We start from the raw sequence: 23378 nt of genomic DNA on the forward strand, positions 1-23378 counted from the left end.
TGGAAGTATTCTCCCCTCTACAGACTCCTTAAAGGGCGCATTACTCTTCAACTTGAAAAGTGTTTTAAGTACGATTTTACTCCCTTGTCTGTGCGGTGAGACAGAGCCAGAAGAAAGCAGAGTCCTGCATCCTGTGGGTCTTCCTAGATCTGCCTTCTCACCCTTCCTTGTGCCAGATGTTTTGGGTACTGGGGGTACAACAGTAAGACAGTCCTTTTACTCACAGCGTTTATATTCTCCAAGGGGTGCAGGCAGACCGAAGCTAAAAGTCCCGACTGGGACCCACAGGGCCCTGTGTGATTTGTAGACATCTTGAACAAAGCAAGTTGCAGCAATAATGCATTAGCATTATCTCATTTTTGAAAAATAAAAATGATGTGTGTGTATGTATTTTTGTCAATGCATAGAAAAAAGCCTAGAGACATATCTAGTGGCATGAGCGTGCTTGGCAAGCTCCCTTGGGGAAAGTGTTTTGCACAGTGAGTGAGGTGGGAAGCTACTGGAAGGTTTAAGCAAAGGATTAACATGATGTGATAGTAATACATTTGCACCAACCTAATACATTTCCAAAGGCTTCCGTTGGTTCCTGTGTAGAGAATAGGTTGGAGGGCAACAGGAGTGGAAGCAGGGGACCAGTAAGGCTACCTTAGCTGTCCAGGAGGGAGATACTGGAGGCTTGGACTTGGGTGGTAGGGGTGGGGGTGATACAGGCGGAGAGTAGAAGTTCCACTTTATTCCTTGTTGACAGAGTGAGGCGATGGGAAGAGGGACAGAGGAGGGTGGCCTCTGGGCAGCTGGCTCGCTGATACTTGTGTCCATGAGCCTGCATGCACAGGGACGTGCACTGTAACCCGATTTGTTAATGCCCTTCTAAAGGGGCAGGGATACATAAAATAGTGGCATTCATAGATGGACATGCAAAAGCAATATCCTGTATCTGCCTGTACTAATACAGCAAGATCTTAAAAAGACACTGCTGAATATAAAAAGCTGCAGAAAAATTTGTACAAGTGATACTATTTATGTAAAAAAAATTAAAAAGAAAGAAAATTAATTATACACCTAAACAGGCAACTAGGTTTGGGGCTGGTGGTCCAAGGGACTTCAGCCTTATCTTTAAAGTTCTAAAAATTTTTCAACAAAGAATGTATGTATGAGGCATTATCAAAAAATACGGTGAATGTTTAAATTAAAAAAAAATTTATTACAGTAAAAGACACATTGCCATTATTCCCCCTCAAAACACTTCTTCTTGCTTCAAACACACTTATCCCATCGTTCTTGCCCCTTTCTGAAGCAGTTCTGGAAGTCGTCTTTTGTGTCTTTAGTTGCATTATCATGGCTGCCTCGATGTCCTAAAACGATTCAAAACGTTTACCTCTCAAAGTCATTTTGACATTGGGGAAGAGCCAGAAGTCGCATGGTGCCAGATCCGGTGAATAAGGTGGATGAGGACACACCGTAATGTTTTTATTTGATGGAAATTGCTGTACCAGAAGCAATGCGGGACACGGAGGACCGTTGTCATGATGATGATTGACAGCACACTTTAAAACACACCTCTCAACCATAGCTCACACCGGACTGACTGCACCAAACAAGTTGAAACTTGTCACACACTTGTTACTAAGGTTCACCGTATTGTTTGATCATACCTCATAGTCATGTACAACTTATATAATTACAAATGGATTTTTAAATATGCATTAACAAATCCAAAGTTTTCTAGAAGTAAGAGTTAAAAGACAATGCTTATGGTATGAACAGGACAGTGGTTTCCTACAGCCTTTACTGGGTGTAAAAAGAAAATATTAGAACTCAATTTCTATCTATTTTTCTACTTTATCCTTTTAAAAGTTCTATTTTTATACGTTTTATAGTATATGTAATTTAATAACATTAGCACATACATATAATCTAACAATTGAAGAAATATAAATATAATGGGAAGGGATTCTTAAAAAGATTTTGTTATTGCCCGGAGAAACTTGGAGATCACTCACTAGCTTAGACAAGACTTAACCCTAATGCTCCTTCCCCCAGTCCTGGACTTGTGACAGACCAGGTGCTGAAGGAAAGGAACACAGAGGATCTTTGTCATTTGGTAGAAGTGAGCAGAAAGGAAGACTTTAGGCTCCTCCCAGCGGGGAGAGGGCTCTGAGCTACGCATGCTCACGCAAACCCAGAAGCCCCTTTCACATCCTATCACCTCTCCAAGCTCAAAGAAGACACCTTTAGCTGCTGAGGGCAGAATGTGGATGTGTCTGCACCTGGCTCCAATCCTGCCAAACCAACCATTACCCTAGATGCTGGCCTACCATGCCAAGACAGAAGTTACCTCGCCCACACTGGGGAAAAAAGCCAGTCAAACAGGCTTTGCAAGGACAACCACTAAGAGGAAATGAAATTTTCATTCAGTATTCCAGGGAGTACCCCGCCACTTTCTATGTCATAAAAAAGATGACACACTTTACATTTTGAATACTAACCCAAGAAATCCTAGTGTACCTATTAAATTGCAGAGAACTTCCATTCTGAAAAAAAGAACTAACCCTATGTCATAAACCTCAAGACAGGTACTATACTCTTAGATTTTCAACTCAAGTCAAAGCAGGACATCAATGTTTTCATTAGAAATCATACACATTGACACAGAGTTCTGGAAACGGACTATTTCTAGGAAAACAGAGCATATTTTTAATTAAAGACGCCAGATCTACAGGGTAATAGCTAAGAGTCGGGTTGGCAACCTTTTTCTGTAAAGGACCACATACTAAATATTTAGGCTTTGCCGGTCCGTTCCACCTATTCAACTCAGCCATAGGAGTGGGAGAGCAGCCAAGAGATGATACATAAATGAATGGGCATTGCTATGGACTGAACGTTTGCGCATTCCCCCAGCCCCCAATTTCTATGTTGAGGCCCTAACCCCAATGTGATGGTATCAGCAGGTTGGGCCCTTTGGGAGGTGATTAGGTTTAAATGAGGTCACAAGGGTAGAGTCCTCAGGATGAGATTTAAGAAGAAACACCAGAGAGCTAATGTGTTCTCTCCACCATGTGAAGACACTGTGAGAGTTCGGCTATCTATAAACCAGGAAGAGGGCGCTCACCAAGAACTGAATCAGCTGGTATCTCGATCTTGGGACTCCTCAGCTTCCACAACTGGGAGAGAATACATGTCTCTTGTTTAAGTCACCAGTCTGTGCTATCTGTAATATCAGCCCAAGCAGACAGACTAAGACAGCTGTGTTCCAATAAAACTTTACTTACAAAAGTTGGTGGCTGGCCAGATCTGGCTCATGGCTACAGTTCAAGGACCCCTCCCTGGTCAAGAACACAGACATGGGGTATAGAAGTCTTAGACACCCACTCAATTCCATCACTTCCTGACCAGGGGAACTTGGCGGGGCTGGTCACTTTATTCTCTAAGCCTCAGTTTCGACTCTGAAATGGGGATGATTAAACTCAATGATGTGGATAAAGTAAGTAGCACAGGCTGACTGCTCCATACATGCTAACCACTGTTCTTAGTCCATCAACAATGTCAACTATCAACACCAGCTTCAAAACTAAACCTTAACATGAGGAGAAAACAACTAAAATTACACGTTTGCCAAATTTTCTCAGAAAATGTTCCACAGCTACAAATATTTTAAGATAGAAGTAGGACTTGAGCCTGCCATTTAAAAATTCTTGGCTCATTATGTTTCATAGGACAAGCTGTGCACAATTATACTGAATGAAAAAATGACTTTTCATTTGGAAGAGTTGCTTCTGTGAAAAAACGGTCATCAATTTTCAAGTATAGATATATCAAAGAAGAGAGATTATTAGAGTAAATATTAGACTAGAGATGCCAAAAATGTGGCACGCCCACCGCCACTTGGCAGTCCTGTGCCTCAGCAGACATAACCAATCAATCACAGCACTTTCTCAAGAAACTCAGATGAGGCTTCATGTATCTTTTCAACATAGCTTCTAAGCAATCATAATATAGAACCTAGTCACTATTCCTGTTCTAGAAAGTACTGGTAAATTGTGGACCTCTTCAATTTTTAAAAATGTATCATTGATGTCGTCTGCTCACTGGGGTTCTTTGAGGTAACCATAAACCTCAGGAGTACATCTTAAGAAAAAATACAGGAATGCTGGGCCAGGAATTAAGAAATCCAAGTTGTGGTCCTGTTTCTGTCTCTTATTATCTGTGTGTCCTTGAACAAGTCATCCTAACTTCCCTACTCCTGCTTCATCAGTAAAAGGTAATTTATAACAAGGTTACTGGTGGTCTAAATACAGTCACTCTTCATTTTTGCAGATTTTATACTTGCAAATGTGCCCACTCACTAAAATTTATTTGTAAGCCCCAAATCAATACTTGTGGTGGTTTGGTGGTCATCTGCAGACATGTGCAGAGTAGTGAAAAATTTGAATCATTTGACGCATAGGTTCTCAGCTGAGGTCGAACAAGGAGATGCTCTGTCCTTGTTTCAGCTGTCATATTGTAAGCAGTGTCTTTTTTGTGGTCTATCTACTGCTGTGTTTTTTTGCATTTTGGTCCTTTTGGTTGGTGATTTTGTCGTTTAAAAATGCCCCCAAGCATAGTGCTGAAGTGCTGTCTAGTGTTCCTAAGAGCAAGAAGGCAGTGATGTGCTTTACAGAGAAACTGTGTGTGTGTTAGATAAGTTTGTTCAGGCATGTATTATGGTGCTGTTGACTGTGAGTTCAATGGTAATGAATCAATAAAATATAATAAATAAGGTGTCTTTAACAGAAACACACAAAGAATGAGTACATATTGATCAGCTGACTAACATGTTGAGATCAGAGGCTCGAGGGAACCTAACCCTGTATTTCCTTTAGGAACAGTGGTTCAGAATTCGAGAAATCAGTGTTCACAATGGCCTTATAGAACATTACTATAAATAATGAGATTTGATGATATTCATTTTTTGACTTGATTTTATGAGTTTTAATGCCATCAAGGAAGAGGCTGAATAAAAATACCTTATTGCCCACGTGTAGGAAACATTCCAATTAATGCTAAAGGTTTCATGTAGAAAAACCTACATAAGAGATAGCAGCAAAATGTTTCCAGGGAAATCACTTCTCTCCTTTAGCTACGGAGGTCTGGTCCCTCTTCTCTCTCCACCCTCATGAGACCTCTGTAAAGAAGAAGTTGGAATGCTCCTTTTTCTGTCACCTCACACAGCGTTCTAAGGAGCGGGGGGGGGTCACCAGCACAGCTCCTGTGTAAGGACCATCCACGGCCTGCAAAGACCCCCCTTTACACCATTAAGTTTAAACATGGTACCTGCAAGCAGTCGAGGGATGTGCTGACCACCCGTGGGGACTTGGACTGGCAAGCTAGCTCGAATGGAAGGAAATACTTGTCAGCTTCAATGAAGTTTGCCTTTGGTGGTGCAGCCGCACCAAGCCTGGGAAAAAAGCAAGAGAGGGCCGGAGAGAGGAAATGAAACAAAAAGCTGGCTTTTCCTACACCTCACTCTAGCTTCCCATCCCACTTGCAAGTGTTTAATTAAAAGTGTCTGCAAACTGCATCTGTGGGGTTAAACAACTAAAAGTGACCATGTGCATTAAGACAAAATGCCCGAGTGCCACATGCAGACAAGCAAGGCCTCTGATGAGCGAGGTGGACTGACTGTTGGCATCACGGTACTCTTGGTATCAGAGCTCTATTTCTGAAGCGTGACTAACTGGCTTCATTACGAGGAAGACGAGGAGCAGCCCCTTATAGGGCAAGCTGTCAGCCCACTTAAGGACGCATGACACGCGAGGGACAAGGATTTTGCCTCTTCTGTCAAGAAAAGGTACAACAGCATTCACTTGATCTGCCTTCCCCTTCCCTCCAAATAAAGTTATTAAGCCAGTAACCTGTTAACCTAGCATCGGTTCACACCACACAGAATTCTGCGATGTGCCCAGCACGGGGCTAGGAGAGTCGTGTGCTACCCGAGGACCAGAAATCTGAGAAAACATGCCGAGAAAGGGGTTCCCACAGCCACTACCTAACCCCTAATACTGCGCTTCAGCGAGGAGAAAGTGCCCCAGCTTACCTCTGCTTTTCTATTTCCGCTTTAATTTCATCTGGTGAGGAAGAAAGAAAGGCCTGTTAGGAGCATGCAATATTTATATACAAGAAAACTTTACTGAAAGATATTCAGAAACTATTAAAAAGAATGTTTACGAGATTTTAAAGTATAGAAATGCTGATACGAAGTGATATGAAATGACTGTAGCAATAGCTAACATGCAGCGGTTACTGTATGCTAGGCACTGTCCTAAGTACTTTACAGATTTTAACTTATTTAGTCCTCACAATTCCAAGAAGTAGGTACTCTTATCTCCATCTTATTTAGAGCAGGATTTCTCAGCCTCTGCACTACTGACATTTGCGGACAGATAATTCATTATGGGGCTGTCCTGTGCATAGCAGGATGTTTTGCAGCATCTCTGGCCTGTACCCATTCGATGCCAGTAGCACCCCCTTGCAGTCTTGAAAACCAAAACTGTCTCTAGACAATGCCAAGTGTTCCCTGGGGCAAAACGGCCCCAACTGAGAATCACTGATTTAGATGAGGAAATCAACGTACAGTAAAATTAGGCAACTTGTCTCCTGGTACCTATCAGGACCTGGGGAACCAGAATTGGAACCCAAACATTTTGGCTTCAGAGCCCACATTCTAGCTACTCCTCTATTCTGCAAAATGTATGTTAACGATAGTTATCAAAACAGCATGGTGATACAATAACATGTCAACTGTGTAAAAATACGGATAGTAAATTGGAAACAAATATAACAAAATATTGAAAATCATCTAAGTAGTGGGATAATTTTTTTCCTTTCTCTTTTTTCACATTTTCTATGATAAGCACATATGCTTTCTTTTTATTAAATAGCAAACCCTTTTTTTAAAATTGTGGTAAATATACATAAAATTGACCCCCTTAACCATTTTTAAGTGCACAGCTCAGGGGCATTAAGTACATTCATATTCTTGTGCTAAGACATATATAATTTTTATGAATTAAAATTAACTTTAAAATCTTTACCATGGAGGTTACAACAGCTATGCAGTTAAGGTTGTGGAACTAAAGAGTCGTTATTCAGAAATCACAATCCCAAAGAGATAGTCTTATTTCCAGAAAAAGGTTTTGTGCAGTTGAAGCAAGAAAATACACTATCTAAATACGCAGAAGTCCCCCACACCCAGTCAAATGTATGCCTACGTTAGCTCAATGTATTACCAAAGCAGGCCAATGAAGCAGGTTAATTATTCGTTTGTTTCTTTCAGTTACAGTTGATATTCAGTATTATTTTATGTTAGTTTCAGGTGTACAGCACAGTGGTTAGACATTTACATAATTTATGCAGTGATCCCCCGATTCGTCTACTGCCACCTGGCACTACATGTACCGTGTTTCCCTGAAGATAAGACCTAGCTGGACCATCAGCTCTCATGCGTCTTTTGGAGCAAAAATTCATATATATTATTAATAAAAATTAATTAATATATTATATTAGGCTGGGTCTTATATTAAAATAAGACCTGGTATTATATTGTATTGTATTATGTTATATATATTATATTATATTATATTATATTATATTATATTATATTATATTATTACACCCGGTCTTATATTATAGTAAAATAAGACCGGGTCTTATATTAATTTTTGCTCAAAAAGACACATTAGAGCAAAATGTGATGGTCCGACTAGGTCTTATTTTTGGGGAAACACGGTAGTTGTTGCACCATTATTGACTATATTCCCTATGCTTTACTTTACATCCCCATGACTACCAATTTGTACTTCTTAATCCCTTCACCTTTTTCACCCAGCTCCCCAACCCCTCCCCCCTCTGGCAACCATTAATGAGTTTGTTCCCTAAACCAGCCTTCCCTACACCATCTCTTAAAAGCCAGTGGTTTGGATATGGCATTAGTTATCCTAGCAACCCCAGGACACAGATCTGGAAGTTACAAATTTCCTTTTCTTGGACAACTCTATTCTAGACTGAACTTTAGGACATGAAAACTGAATACCTGGACTCACCAGAGGTAGCAAATTCTTACCTTCAAGCCAGTCTTTCAATGTCTTCTTACTACACACAGAAAACAGGACAGAAACACCCAGATGCCTAACATCAAGCATTTTGCTCATGGACCATAAGGCCTGTGACACATGGTTTGTTAAAGAGAGCTCTGTGGCATGGTTCCTGCCCCTCGTGGACAAGAATCCACTCAGGAAGTAGCTCTGGCTTCCTCTGGCTGAAGCCCCCGAGCTGTGGGAGTCGCCCAGGAAATCCAGCCCATGAGGCTGGTAGCCAAGCTTTCAGCTTTTAGAACTCTACATCCGTAACACCAAGGCTCTGCCTGGGGGTCAAATCATCTGTCACCGTGTGACATGTCAGAAGGGCACTGCTGCCCAGACTCAAATGTAAGGTTTCCTTCCAGTTATGGTTACCTTGTCAGAGTTAAGTTCAGGTACATCTGAAGCAATCAGGCCTTTGCTAGAATCCCTGCTGGCCCCTACACTTTAAAATAATCTGTTCTGAAATGCCACTGGTTCCAACCCACTCAGCTGTGAATCAATCACCAGGACCGCTACTTACTGAGGCACCCAGGGTGATAAAATCAAGGGCAGGGCTTACACACTCAAAGGCCTAGGGGAGCCACGCAGGGGACCTCAAGGAGAGACACGGGTGAGTGGAAGACATTAAGGGTAGGGAGGACCCCTTCCCTACCTAACAGGGCCAAGGGTGCAGTGGCACCTTAGCTCCAGCTGACTGGCACCTCTGAGAGACCCTGAGCCTAGAGGTGCCAGCTGTTCCAATGTCTCCAGAGGTCAGAATTCAGATTTTAAAGGGAACACTCTGATTGCAATTCAAAGTAACTCCAACTGCTTAAAAAACTATTATGGCTCAAATGAAATTGGTTTGCAGGCTGCACTGACCTTGTACCAGTTTGCAACCTTTGCGTTAAGAACTAGGAAAAGAATCCAGGAGAAAGTACTTCACTGGCTGCAGAAAAGTAACTGCAGAGGATAAAAGTGACTTTTAAGGACCATGGCAAGCACTACAAGGACAAAACATCCAAGTTTTGTCCAAGCCAGATGTTGCTCGGCCAAAGAGCCAAGAGCAATGAAGAAGCCAGAGGGCAAGGGGTCAAGGCCAAACTCCGCTCAATTTTACAGACGGAAAAACAAGACCTAGAGAGGGTTACAACATAGCAAGTCACGGAGCAGGAACTGAACCCAGAAAATTGGGCTCCAGAACCTGTGTTCATAACCTCTTGGGTACCTTGATTCTCAAATAAGCATGCAGAACAACTCTGTAAACTATAAATGCAGCACAACGTACACGTTGGTTTTGCTATGACTGAGACCAACTGTGACGGCCCCACAGCACCGGTACTAGCTAGTACGGGAGCCCGTCCGGCCTGGCTCCGGAACCTCCCGTCCAGGTCAGCTGCTGCAGGACCACAATGCAGATGCACCCTGGTTTTCCAAAGGGAATAAACAAGGGCCAGAGTGACACGCAGCAGTGGTGGTGAGTGAACAGCAGGGCCCTCCACCAGGAGCAGGAAACAGGAGACTGCCTGCCTACCTACCAGGCAGACAGCTACTGCAGGGGGCCAAGAAGCTGCCATGGCCGCAATTTGGACTGTTCACAGACTTTCTTCAGTTTTATTAATTTATACGTAAGTATTCCCACAACAGTTAGGACTTGTTGCGTTCTCTAAACCACTTTTTGTTAAAGAAAAAATGTGAAAAATCCTCTCTACTCGGCACAGCACAGGCGCAGTGAAGGGCCGACCCAGGGGGGAAGGGGCGTGGCCTGAGCAGACCTGGGTTCTGACCTACAGGTCACTCAGGCTGCTGTTCTGAGGGTAAGGAGGGTGGCTGCAACAGAAGCAGGGAAGCCAATCAGGGGGCGAATGCTGATAACCCCCCAAGCAATAATGGGGGCTTGGACCAGGGTGGAGCCTTGGGGGGTAGAGACAAGAACCTGTCTGAACCACATGGAAGTGCCATTTCTGTGGTTAAATCTTACTAGTTTCATACGGCCCAATCTAACAGTTGGATTCCGGATGTATCTGGATAACACAATCGGTTTTTTTCCATTAAAGAGAAGCAGAAAAAGGAACAGGGAAAAGGGGTGTGGCAGGTAGTTTGACACAGCCTGGTGTGGTGGAAAGAAAAGAAATACACTAGTGATTGAGGCAGAACTAGGTTCAAGTCCTGGCACGGACATCTGTTAGGTGCATGATGCCACGTGGGTTATTAAACCTCCCTGAATCTGGATTTCCTACTCGAAAAAATGAGGGTGCTACAGGGCAGCCCTGTGTGCTCCAGAGATTCTGAGTAGGCAGCTGGGTGCAGGTAATTGTCTTGAGAAGGCCGTGTCTGGCATACTGCTAGCAGGTGGCCAATAAATGTCAGTTTTCCTGCTCTTCTCTTAAAACAGGAGTCAGCAACAGTGAAAAATCTCTGGTGCCATAGAGGAACCAAGCAAAGCCAAGGGGAAAAAGAAAATGAGTGCAACCCAAATCCTCGCCCTAACAGCTGACGTTCCTAGGGGAAGGGTCCTCGCCACACCCCACAGAGGCAAGAGCACGCCTGCCCGTCACAGGTACACAGGTGAGGACCCCGAGCACAGAGACGTGAAGTGCTACTGCGCAGTCAGGATTCAGAGCCAGGCGGGCTGGGGCAGAGCACGCACTCCAGAACCCCTGTGAGGAGGAGGAGGGTGGGTGAAGGGAGAGGAACACAGGGTGGGGCACGCCCGCTCTAGTTCCCTGCTGCGTCGTACCAGGCACTGCCTTCCCAACGCCGACTGGGCAATTAGCAGCAATAAATGAGCAGGCTGGAGAGGAGGGAGCCCTGAGTGGGGAGGGGCGGCTTCCACTGCAAAACCACACTGCTTCCTGGGAAATCCTTCCTGGGCTTCGCTGCCTCTCCTTTCATCGGGTCACACCTCTCCTTTCATCAGCGACGTTGGCACCAGGTCACATTCTCTGCTCCACTCCCAAGCTGAGCCCAACAATGACCATCACCAACCTCTCCAATGTCATCACGGGTCAGCTCCCCCAAGTCCCACAATGTCCCTGCAACCCTTCACCTCGCACCTCTGATCTGCCACACCCCTGCCTACTCTGCTGCCTTCAATCCCTTCGACTCTTCCCCATGACCTCCTCCCCTACTCCAAGCCAGCATGGCGGGCTGGTCACACCGTGAATCTTGTCCCACGTGGACGGTGGCACGTCAGTTCCTCCCGCCTGCAACCTCCTCTCCTCCCAACTGACCTCCCAGCTGCTCCCACCCAGCAGGCCGTTTCTTTGGCCTGTCAGACTCCGACAAGGCTTGTATGTCAGCTTTCCCTTTCCCTCCCTTTCCAGGACAGATTCCATGACCACCACCATGGTCTCCCACCTGGACCAGCACAACTGCCTCTTAACTGGGCTCACTGCTTCAGCTCTTACCCTCCCTCTACCTCACATTTTTCTCCACACAGCAGCCAGAGAGATTCCCTGAGAATGTGAATCACATTCCATCTGCTCAAAACAGATTATCCAGAACCCTCATAATATAAATCAAATTGTAGCTGCTTCTCTGCTCAAAACTCTCCACTGGCTGCTCAGCTCACTCCGAGTAAAATCCAAAATCTGGACCTTGGCCTCCAAGCCTTTACAAGATCTGCCCCCTGCTATCTCCCTCCTCTCACCTAGCACCACCTGCCTCCAGCCTACCTGCTGCATTTCCTGTTTCCTGGGCCTTTGCACTTGCTTTTCCTGCTTCCTGGAAAGCCCTCCCTCCCCCAGATAGCTACATGGCTCCCTCCATCACTTCCTGCAGATCACTGTTCAAATGTCACCTCTTCAGAGTCCCTCACTCACCTCCTAAAACTGTCATCCCTACCCCTCATCATATCTGCTTTAGTTTTTCACTTTACCCTGACCTATTTTTCTAATCTTTCTTCACAGTATTTATCACCCATGAGTTCATTTATTATCTGTCTTCCTCAGTAGAATATAAACTCTGTAACAAGAGACTTCTATCTGTTCTCTCCACGGAATTCCCAGCACCCAGGAATTCCTAGGCACAGAGTAGGCACACAATATTTGTTGAATAAACTGTCCTTTCTCTTTCCTGCATTGTTTATCCTCTCCCTCAACTGGCTCCCTTCTCAATGATACTTAAACAAGTTCAAGTCTCTTCTACCTTTAAATAAAAACAAACAAACAAACAATAAGCCTTCTATGATCCACATCTCATCCTCCCCTTCACATCACAGCCAAACTCTGGGAAAGAGTCGTCTGTGCTCCCTATTGCCTTACTTCCCACTCATGCCTCAGCCCACTCCAGCCGGGCTTTCACCTTCATTGCACCACCAAAATGACTCAAGCGAAGGGCACCAATAACCCTCCTGTCTCTCAATCTGATGGGCATTTTTCCAGTCTCTGACTTGACCTCCCCACATTTGACCTTACTTACCTCAACCTCCTTGAAATTTTCTCCAAGTCTGGTCTCATGAGCACACATTGTCGTCTGCCCTCTGACTCTTGCTATGCCACCTCCTCTCCATTTCCTCTGCAGACTCAGCCTCCTTTGCCCAGCCACTGCAGCTGGGGTTCCTCAGGCCCAGCCTCGGCTCCCCTGCCTCTCCTTCTCTGTACCCTGGCTCACCAGGCCATCCCATCCTCACCTACACCTTCCATCCCACCCACACCCAGGCCTGTCACGACCATCAGGCTCGTATACCTATCCACTGTCTACTCCACTTGTTCAACTGGATGCTCAAAGGCAGGTGATACTCAAGACATCCAAGTCGCAACTCGGATCACCTCTCCCCTGCGTCTCCCCAGATGGGCTTCCCACACGCCCATCCTAAAGGACGGCACCAACGTCCATCCAGCTGGGTGAATCAGAAACTTAATGGGCAGCTTTGCCTGTCTTCTCTCGCATGTTCTTATCCAATCTATCAGCAGATTTTGTTAGCCTTACCTTCTAAACAGTGGGAATCCATTCATTTTGCTCTACGTCTATTGTCATCACTCTAAGTCCAGGCCACCGACATCTCTCACCTGGATGACGGCAATCCCTCTGGTCTTCCTCTAAGATGTTCTGAACACATGGCCCAAGCAATCTTTCCAAAACACAAATCTGGTCATCCTATCACCTTCTTCCCTGCTTAGAACTCTTCAGTGTCGTCTGAAAAAAAGCAGCGTCGTCTCACTGCTTTTGGTCTAAAAGTCACACTCCACCGTGACCTCCAAAGTCCTACATAGTGGGGTCCTGGCCTACCTCTCCCATCTTATCCCCCAAAACTCTTCCCTACCTTTTTTTCAACTAAAATTTGTTTTGTTTTGAGATAATTATAAATTCACATGCAGTCGTATCTTCTAGTTGCCTTAACAGTCCTATTCCACACTGCCACCGGGCCTTTGCACGTGCTGCTCCCCTTCTGCCAATTGCCTCTCACCCCAAGCTATTTAATTCGTACTTATCATTCAGATCCCAGGCCTTCCTCAGGGAAGTCCCCTTTGTTCACCCCCTCGCAGGACCAGGTTTCTTTCCTTCACAGGACTTCTCTGGTGGTTAGTATGACCCAGAGGATGTGAGCATTTCAACACTGCCCTTCTTCCCTATTAACTGCAAACTCCTTTTAGAGCTCGCTCCTTGTTTGTTTTGTTTCCCTTGCACCATGACACCAGGTGGGAGACCCAAATAAATATCTTCTGAATGAACATCAGCCTGGTTTAGTCAATAAGCAAAAGGACTAAATAAAGAACAAATATGCACTGACCAGACCCTAGGATTGAGGGGAAAGTTAAGAATTTTCTGTCCTAACACAAGAAGGCTGTTCTCCCCACAAACCTATAAAAACCTAATAAAATACCTAATAAAAAAGCTAAAACACTTATTTACAACCAAGACAATGAACCAAAAGAAGCTTCTTACAGGAAGACTCCAAGAATGAATTAACAAAGATAAAACTCTTTTCTAAGATACCTGGCTGGAAAGAAAGTCAACTATTTTCCTGGCAGGCCCCTCAGCCTGGTGCAAATGGTGAGAACTAAACACAGTGCTGAGCTATTTATACAGCAGACTCCATGTACTTGCTGATTAAGTACACGTTTTTCACAAGTTCGCTTTTTTCCATAAAGAATAGTCTTACTGTTTTCCCCAGCACTGCTTACAGAGTCTCCCCTGAGATTTACAAGTACAGGATAGAGCTCTAAATTCATCCAACCACTTGCTTCACCGGTGTCGAAATGTCAGAGATTAGCAAAAGGGTCCATAAACTAATGAATAGAGAAGACAGGGAAGAGTAAGTATTCAGTTCCTTCTCCTTTAACTAAGGTAATACCAACGCCTCTGAATTTTAGCAGGTCATCTGTGAGGTGCCAGGTACTGGGTCAGTTCCTTTACTGCATTAGCTCACCTAACCTTTACAATACTCCTGTGAAATGGGTATTACCACCTTTATCGTCTCAGGAAACTGAGGCTCAAGGAAGCTAAATTATTAGGTTCACAGGACTAATCAATAAGCACAGTTTCACACTCAGCTCTCAATGAATTTTCTGCCAGTCCTATAAATAAATGTTTAATAATTAAAATCTAACCTTTAGATGCTGCTTCTAGATAAGACGACCTCCTCCCAAAGAATTATCATAAAACGTTTCAACAAAAAGTCATTTGTCAGGGCTCCAAGTCCCGTTATTTCTCACAACTTTTACAATCTACAGCACTCATAAACAAAATGTCTATTCAAAACACCAGAATTTGCTAAAATTAAAGATTTCATTTTGCATTTTAATTTAAAGCCTTATTTATTTGCTATGACAGTTTAGGGATATTTTTGGTATTTTTCAAATTTTGCACTTAGGTTCTTCCTAATGGTGAGAGCAGTTATTTTGAATACATCAGAATTAGAACAACAACATCATATGGCAGAAAAAGTAGTTTACCACATATCATATGGATGGGTAAATATTGAATTTTTTTGCACATTAATATACAACTAAGATTTATGAATGCACTCAAAGCTTTAATTGGCTCCCTTCCCAACGACATTTAAAGTCTTTTCTACCTTAAAAAACCAAAACAAAAACCCCTCCCATGATCCACATCTCTTCCCCTTCAATCCACAGCCAAACTCTGGGAAAGAGTTGTCTGTGCTCCCTATTTCCTCACCTCCCACTTGTGCCTCAACCTACTCCAGTCTGGTTTCCACCTTCAACGTGTCACCCAAACAGCTCAAGTGAAGATCACCAAAGACGCGCATGTTTCTAAATCCCACGTATTAAACAGCTAGAGTAGCAAATCTAAAAATGAATTTTATGATTTATATGTCAGGATAGAGCCTGTGTTGCAGATGTTTCCCCATCTGGCTGTGCAGATGTGGGCAAGTTGCTCTCTGAGCCTTGGTTTCCCTTTGCCTGCTGTACCCAAAGACAGACATCAATGACACGTCACAAATCCAGAATTAATAAGAGGGAGTTTACTGCTGATGAAGAGAGATGTCATAAATCAGAAAAACCTAATAACTCAAATGAAACATATGGGAACCCCATTCTTTACCCTCATTTCTTTCTTCCCGTTAGTCCCTAAATTCAAGTAAACCAAAGACATATGCCGTGGAAAGCTGCAAGAAAAAAGCTGCGGTCTTTTTCACGAAAGGCTTTCAAATGCATCTTGAAATTCAACTATAGAAAATATGGTCTCTATATGTACAGAATAGTTTACTTGCTGAAACTCCACTAAAACTTCACTGCAGTATAATGACTGTTGAAAGACTCCACTGAGTATTTTATATACAAGAGCTTTCATATGGAGAAGCAATACAGCATGATAATAGTGGTTAAGATCTTGGGCTCTCAAGCCACACTGCCCGTGTTCACACTCCGGCTCCACTGCTTCCCGGCTGAGCTACACTGGCCAATTTCTCTGGGCCTCAATGAGGATAATAACAGTAAGAACTAAACTGCATGTAAAGCACATGGCACTGTGCCTGGAACATAAGAAACGCTCAGTACATGACAGATACCACGTCGTTATTACATAACGTGGTTTTAAAAAGTCACTCAGTTGGGCGACTACATTAATCATAACGTAGATTCATCAACTGTAAGAAATGCACCCCTCTGGTGAGGGATGTTGATAATGGGGAGGCTGTGCATATGGGGGGCCGGGGGTATGTGGGGATTCTCTGTTCCTTTCATGTAATTTTGCTGTGAATCTAAAAACTGCTCTAAAAAAAAAAAACCAAAAAAAAAACCCTTTTTTTTTTAAGTCACTCGATTTCATATAAAAAAACATAAAAGTATGTTGACTATTGCTTTTATAGTTTCTTGATAATGACAGCTGGCAATGATAGAGCACTTAACCCTTACTTAGCCCGTTGTGTGTACTAAATTATTAAATAAGATACTGCATCTCTTATCTTACATATATGAAAAAAGCACTGTTAGAACAATTCAGTTAAAAATTTCCAGCTTTCAAGACAAAGTTTTCAATTCAAATACACTCAGATTATCTTGTCCAATCTCTAAATTCCACATAGTTTTAGAACAGAAACATAAGTTAAGGAGAGATCATGGGAGAAAATGGCTCTTAAATAAGACAGTTATGAAAGGGAGGTTTAATGATGTAATTATGTTCCCCAACAGAGGGCTGAAAGGTTCAAGATTTCTAATACATAAAGCTTCGCTAACAAGGAAAAGAGCAACAACGTCCTTGGGTGATGAATATTCTCACAGGCTCTTTTGAGTTCTCCAGGAAAGGTTGGAAGGACACCATCCCCTCATTGGGCAGTCTCTATCTATGCATTTGGCATTTAGTGCAGACGAATCCCTGACATTACTCCAAACCTTTTCCATCTTGACCATCACTGTTTCCACATGGGATAACAACGCCTGTCTTCACTGAGCTTAGCAAGTTAATACTCCAGTAAACACAGCTGTTTACTCATGTGAATTCTTATGTATTGCATGTACACCAAATAGAGCAGTAAGTCATTCCTGAACAAGGAACCAAAGTAGGTTAAGAACATCAAGCCAGAGCACTTACAGTTTCTGTGGTTTGTCGCAGCTTAAAATAAAAATAAATAATAGTAGCAAGCCTTTACACAGCACTTACTACATGCCAAGTTCTTTGCACATGTCAACTAACTTTACAATAACACGATGAGGAAGGTAGATCTGTCCAAGGTCACAAAGATTGCAAGCGGAAGATGAGGGATTTGAACCCAGGCATTTGAGTCCAGAGAACAAGCTCCTAACTCTTATACTACACTGGCCCTGAAGCCCCAATCCCCTCCCACAACATGCTAGGTTCATGCTATTGGTGGACTCATTATCATAGAAGCTGTTTCCTGTAAGTGATCTCTCTCATTCAAGCATTTCAACTTTCAGTAGTCACTTGCAGTTCCTCTTATCAAAATTAACATTAGTCCACATATGATAACCTCTAAAATACTGGCCACATTGCAACGCTTCTTATACACAGGCTCATCTCAGCTACTTTTACTGGACACAGGACTGTGTCTTGAGATGCAGAGTGAAATCTCACCAGGGACTTTGCTATGTTTTATGTTTATAAATAAAAGCAGTCATTTCTGTTGAACAGCAATGACACAATTACTCTCTTAAACAAGATGCCAGTTTAACTCCACACCATGCATAGGTTCCTATATGATGGTTCCTATTCTCAATCTGATGATAATGAGGAGCCACCATGTCAATTTGCTATTCATTTAACCTGTGGTCAAATTACTTCCTTTATAGGCTATATGTTACAATTCACTACGAAAACACTGAATGTGCATTCCACAATTTGGGTTGGAAAAATCTGGACATATGTACAAAGATATCCAAAAATATCTAGTAAGCTCTCAACATTATGGCCCTTTATGACCCTATGCAAGAATTTTATAAGTAGGTTCCAAAAATGTGATATACAATTTGGTGAAAATGATACGTTAAGTTTCTGACAGGATAGACTCCAGGCAGATTTCAACGTGGAATTATAAGTATCAGGCTTTTGCTTAACTAACACACAGCTTTGTAGTGCTTATCCAGCATTCCTGATAAAACAGTGTTCAAACAGTTAGCCTTGGTTTTCTGAATAGAAGAGCTTTACAAATCTAAATCTCAGTAAATTCCTCCAAGGTTATCTAAGCAACAACAACCTCTGTAGTTCTTGATCCTTAAGGGAGTCTCAACCTTTATGAGAATCTGATGAAAGCTATGGACCTTCTTCCCAGAGAAATGAAAAGTTCACAAGCGCATCCCCACACCCCAAGAATCCCAGCGCTATACCTCGTACCAAATGAAGCGAGAAAAGAAAGGTGATGGCAACCTCAAACTCTGCAACAGAAAATCAAACTTGCAATTTTCTCAGTTTGTTAGGGAAAACAGGTCTGTTTAGATTCCAAACCAAAGGCATTGGGGTGGTGAATTAACTTGAAGCCACCTCTAGTCCAATGTATTGATTCTCGCCGCCCAGTACTCTCTTCTCCCAAACTCCACATGGATACTTCTTGCCTTTCAGTACTCAGCTCAAATGTCACCTCCTCAGAAAGGATCACTTTCTTGACACCCTATCAAAAGCAGTCCGCAGGCCTTCATTATCACATCTCACTCTTATTTTCACAAAAATATTTATTAGTATTCAAAAATGTGTTAATTTTCTTATTTACTTATTTGTTTTCCCTATTAGAATGTAAGCTCCATAAGGGCAACTTGTCTGTCTCATTCCCCACCGTACCCTCAGGGCCCATCACAGTGCTTGGTGCACAGTGGGCATTTGTTGAATGACTGAAACTAAGATAGTTTAGATGTTGATGTTGGAAACAACTACTCAGGTTTTAACTGGCTATGAGTTAATTAGCTACAAGTTAGCATTCTCCCCCTTTCCAAACCTGTGAGTCCATTCAATCACCATCTACTATGTGCCAGGTATTATTGCAAGTGTAGGGGATCCAGGAGTGAAGACAGACAAGTATCTTTGCCTTCACAGACCCTCTGTTTTAGTGGACCGCCCAGAGTCAGATATCCCACACACTACAACACATGGGAAATGCAGGACAAGAGGAGTTACGGAGACATCCCCAAATGAAAAGAAAACGTTCTCCAATCCGGCACTTCCAAAGCAAGCCTCAGAGGTTTCCCTAAATCAGCTCTTCCCCCCTGCCCTGCTCACATGGGGGAACCCTAACAAGCAGAATGAGGGTAAAAAAGAAACTTAGGGCAAGGGCTACCGCGTCTCAGGGTGGTGAGAGAAGGAACCAGGAAACAAGACGGCAAGGAGTCGTGGCAAGAACCCGGAGCTGGGAGAGCCAGCCCTGGCTGTCACCAACTTGCCAGGTGACCTTGGGCCAGTCCCGAGGTGCCAGGGCATCAGTTTCCCCCGGGGTACAATGAGGAGGCCGGGAGGGTGGGACTCGGGGTCGGAGCGGGGGAGGTGGAGCCCAGGAAGCCGGGCTGAGGTCGAGTAGGGTAACGGCTGACGTGGGGAGACCGGCGCGGAGCCGGGCCGGAGCGGCTCACCCACCGAGCGCCACCTGGCAGGCCCTGCGCAGCTGGGAGTGCTGGGGCCGCTTCACCTCCTTATCGGCTAGGATCTTCTCCAGGGCCCGGGACACGAACATGCTCTTGGTCTGGCTCTCCTGCATGGCCCCGGCCCGGCGGGGGCTGGTAGCCCCGCGGGCGGACGGCGCGAGCGAGCAGGCGAGCGAGGCTGCGGGCCCGGCGTCCCGGCCGGCACCGGCCGCGTCCGTCCGCGCCTCCCCGTCAGGAAGCGACGCCGCGGCCCCACGGCGCCGCCATGTTGGAGCGCGTCACGTGACCACGTGACTGGCTGGGCCGCTACGGCCGCCGCGCGTCCGTCGACCCCGTGACCCCCAGAGGGGCGGGGCCTACAGTTGGGGACGGGGCGGGGCCAGGTGGGCAAGGAGCGGAGCGGCGAGGGTGGAGGAAGGAAGGGAAAAAGATGGGGAGGAAAGTGGAAGTGGGTGAAGGCAGGAGGGGACCTGAAGAGCAGAGGACAGGAAGTGAACGGGTGGAGAGATGGTGATGGGGGTGAGAGGAGAGAAGGGGAGGAGAAAGAAGCTATGGGCATGAGTGGAGATCAGGGGTAAGAGAGATGAGGAAGGAGATGAGAGTAAGAAGAGCTAGGAGGAGAGGAAGGAAAGAAGAAGAAAGAAATTTGGAAAAAAGAATTGGTAAGGGAGTGAGAGGTGATAAAGGAGCGAGAGGAGGAGAGAAGCACCTAGGGGATTAGAAGAGGTGAGGTGGTTAGAGATGAGGGGAGGCATGTAGGTAAGAGTAGAAGGGGTGGAGGTAGGGCGAGAGAAGGTGAAGGGGTGAGGGCAGAGAGGGGCTGGGAGAAGAGCAGGGAAGGGGAGAAATGAATAGGAGATGAGGAGAAGGATAAAGGAAGTAGGGGATGAGTTAGGACGAGGAGAAGAGGAATGAAATGGAAAAAGAAATGGTGTTGGAGGGAGGTGAGAAAGGAGGACAAGGAAACGTGGTGGGTGATGGAGAGAGAAGGAAAGGAAGGGATTAATGGGTGGATGGAAAGGCAAGATGAAGGGAAGGCAGAGAGAGAGAGAGAGAGAGAGAGAGAGAGAGAGAGATTCATGCACACTCTTCAAAACGGTTTCTCCATCTGTCAGCAAGACATGTACACCTTCCTTCCACACAACCCTCCTGTCCACAGTAGCGCTGACTTCTGGCCATCTAGTTCAGGTACTTTTGTGTATCTAGTGCCACATCTGTGCACACTGCTGCCAGTAAGAACCACACCAAGTGCATCTCCCTCTGGAGTATATTCGTCTATTTTCATAAACCTGTGGTTCTCAGAGTATGGCTCACCAGGACAGGGTATTCGGTCGGGGCTGTCTGAGAGGAGAAAAAACACAGATCGCCAGTGTCACAGAGCTGCAAATGAGTGTAAGAAGACAGATATTCTGGCCCCGGGGCACGTTCCACTCCATCCCACTGCCAGTAATATCACAACACCACTGGTGATGTACCCTAGACTCCCTCCTTTCACACTGCCAACCTCCCTCAAGGGGAGCATTGGTGACATTGGGTTCATACAAGGACATGTGTTTCCTGGAAACCTCAGAAACTTCCCATGCAGGCTTCCTCAAATGCTCAAGTCTCAGCTCAAACATCTCAGGGGGGTCCCTCCCTGACCACCCTGTCTAAAGGAGCCCCCTCTCTCCCTATTTGGTTGCACTTTCTGACCTTTTTTACGTGTTGACTTGTTTGCTATCTGATTAGGGCATAGGCCACAGAGGGGCAGGTTGTATTTCCCAGAGCCTGGTCCAAAGCCAGGTAGAATGTTTCATGGCCATAAATTCCATCGTTGTAATGTGGCTTTAGAGCTCCTCCTGTTAAAAGTGGAGTCTGTCCACGCCCCCTTGAATTGGTCTTGTGACTTGCTTTGAATGTGGTGGAAGTGTGGTCCCGAACCCAGGCATCAAGAAGCTTTGATGCTCAGGAGGCATCTGAAAAAAAGTACATGGAGAGAGAGGCCCAGTCCTCCCAGCTTTCTGAGCTGAGCCCAGTCCCCAGCTGACCTACCAGCTGAATACAGCTGCATGAGGAACCCTGATGAGGACCAGCAGAACTGTTCAGCCAAGTCACAAAATGGCAGAAAACAACAAATTATTGTTATTTTAAGCCATTATATTTGGGCGTAGCTTGTTACACAGCAATAGATCACGGAGACACCCCTCAGTCATTATGAGTTGAATGAATGAGTAAGAGATTGAATGAATGTGTGAAATGCTTAGAAAAGGGCAGCGCGACAGAGTCACAGAGGTTTGGAGTAACAGAGGTTTGGAGCCACCCCCCACAATGTGGTCAGGCCATGTCATTACCCTGCTGAAAACCCTACAGTGACTCCCCATTGGCCTTGGAATTGAGTCCAAGTGCAGGTTTGCCCTGCTCTCTGAAAGTAGAGCGTTCCTATGAAACCTTGCATAAGCCAAAATGGCATCAGGCAAAGAAGCAATAACCATAATTTATATGGGAACTTATTTGAGCATTCCCCAGATAACTTAACGGAAACAGGCTTTGTACACCCATCAATTTGCTCAAGCAATAGACCCTCCATTTCACCCATTACTAAATGCCGACGTAAGGAGACCACTTTGCCATGAGTAGAACCCATAGTAACTTCAGCAGCTTTCAAGATTCTCTCTGCGTGTAAATAGTACAAATGGTCAACACAGTCAAGTTCAATGGACGCACAATGTCTTTTTGCACACAACCGAAATGCTTAATTACATCCAGTTTTATGCTAAGCATAACATGTTTACCAGCTCTCTTAGGCTTTCCTGATACTTTAGGGCACATCTTGCTAACGAATGTACGAAATAAAAGGAGCCAAAGCGCAGATGCTCACAGACAGTTCAAAGCCCTGCGGGCTTGATGCTGAGATGCTGCGTGGGATTCCCAGCGAAGAAACTTGGCAGTGTCACTCTCACTGCTGGGGGTACATGCTGCCTCTATAACGGCTCTCCCCGCAAAAACAAACGCTGAACGCTATTTTTGCTTTTCCTTTTCGAATTTCTTTCAGTTAGCAAAAACAGGTGCCAATGTGTAGGTCTTCTGTAAAAGCCAACAGTGGAACTTGAACTTTCAAAACGTGGGGCATACCTGTATCTCAATATGGCCGACTTCTCTGCCCACACCTCTCCCTCCTCTAGACTCTCCAGCCACGCTGGATTCCCTTTCTGTTCCCATCAAGGGCGTGACTTATGTTCTTCCCAATCATTGCTCCTCAATGAGGGCAGCACCACCCTCTGAGGCATTTTGAAATTTTGTGGGGAGAGTATTTTTACAGCAGGAATGGTTGATAACATCCTGCAGAGAGCTGGATGATCTCATATAGCAAAGATTCACATGCGTCCCACGTGGCTGGATTAGACATCCCTGGAGGTGAAAAACCTATTAATAATGATCTGAACCTGGAACCTACATCTGCTTTATGTATAAATGCAAAGTATGTTCCATCCAGTTTTAATATATATCAAATATTCCAGGAATGCAATTATTATTGCAATTCAAGGGAAAACGGTATTTTGTCTGGAACTTTACCAAATGTTGTTCACCGTTTCAAACCACATTACCACCGTTCATGCCAGTCATAGTACGTACATCGCCACAAGGGCACCCTTGATCAGTCTTCATTTGCAGGGGTCATCATTCGGGGGATTCTTCTCTTAGGTTCCAGTATCTGACTACTGTATTACATCTCTTAGTGTAATTGTGTCTGAGCATTTATACGTTGAAATAAAATTTGCAAATTATACATTGCTTGCCTTTTGTTTCA

General features: G+C 44.5%; 1 protein-coding gene across 1 annotated transcript in view; it reads right to left on the reverse strand.

Annotated features, from left to right (window-relative positions):
- ARFGEF2 (ADP ribosylation factor guanine nucleotide exchange factor 2) overlaps positions 1-19850 on the reverse strand; it is an 81875-nt gene extending 62025 nt beyond the window's left edge. The window contains exons 1-3 of the mRNA XM_033094622.1: positions 19584-19850; positions 6077-6107; positions 5314-5437 (exon numbers count right to left, since the gene is read on the reverse strand). Of these exons, the coding sequence (XP_032950513.1) occupies positions 5314-5437; positions 6077-6107; positions 19584-19704 (276 nt within the window). The 5' untranslated portion in view covers positions 19705-19850. The remainder of the gene's footprint in view (positions 1-5313; positions 5438-6076; positions 6108-19583) is intronic.
- Between the last annotated feature and the right edge of the window lie 3528 nt (positions 19851-23378).

This window comes from Rhinolophus ferrumequinum, chromosome 23 (genome assembly GCF_004115265.2).
Source record: "Rhinolophus ferrumequinum isolate MPI-CBG mRhiFer1 chromosome 23, mRhiFer1_v1.p, whole genome shotgun sequence".
In the NCBI taxonomy this organism is placed as follows: Eukaryota; Metazoa; Chordata; class Mammalia; order Chiroptera; family Rhinolophidae; genus Rhinolophus; species Rhinolophus ferrumequinum.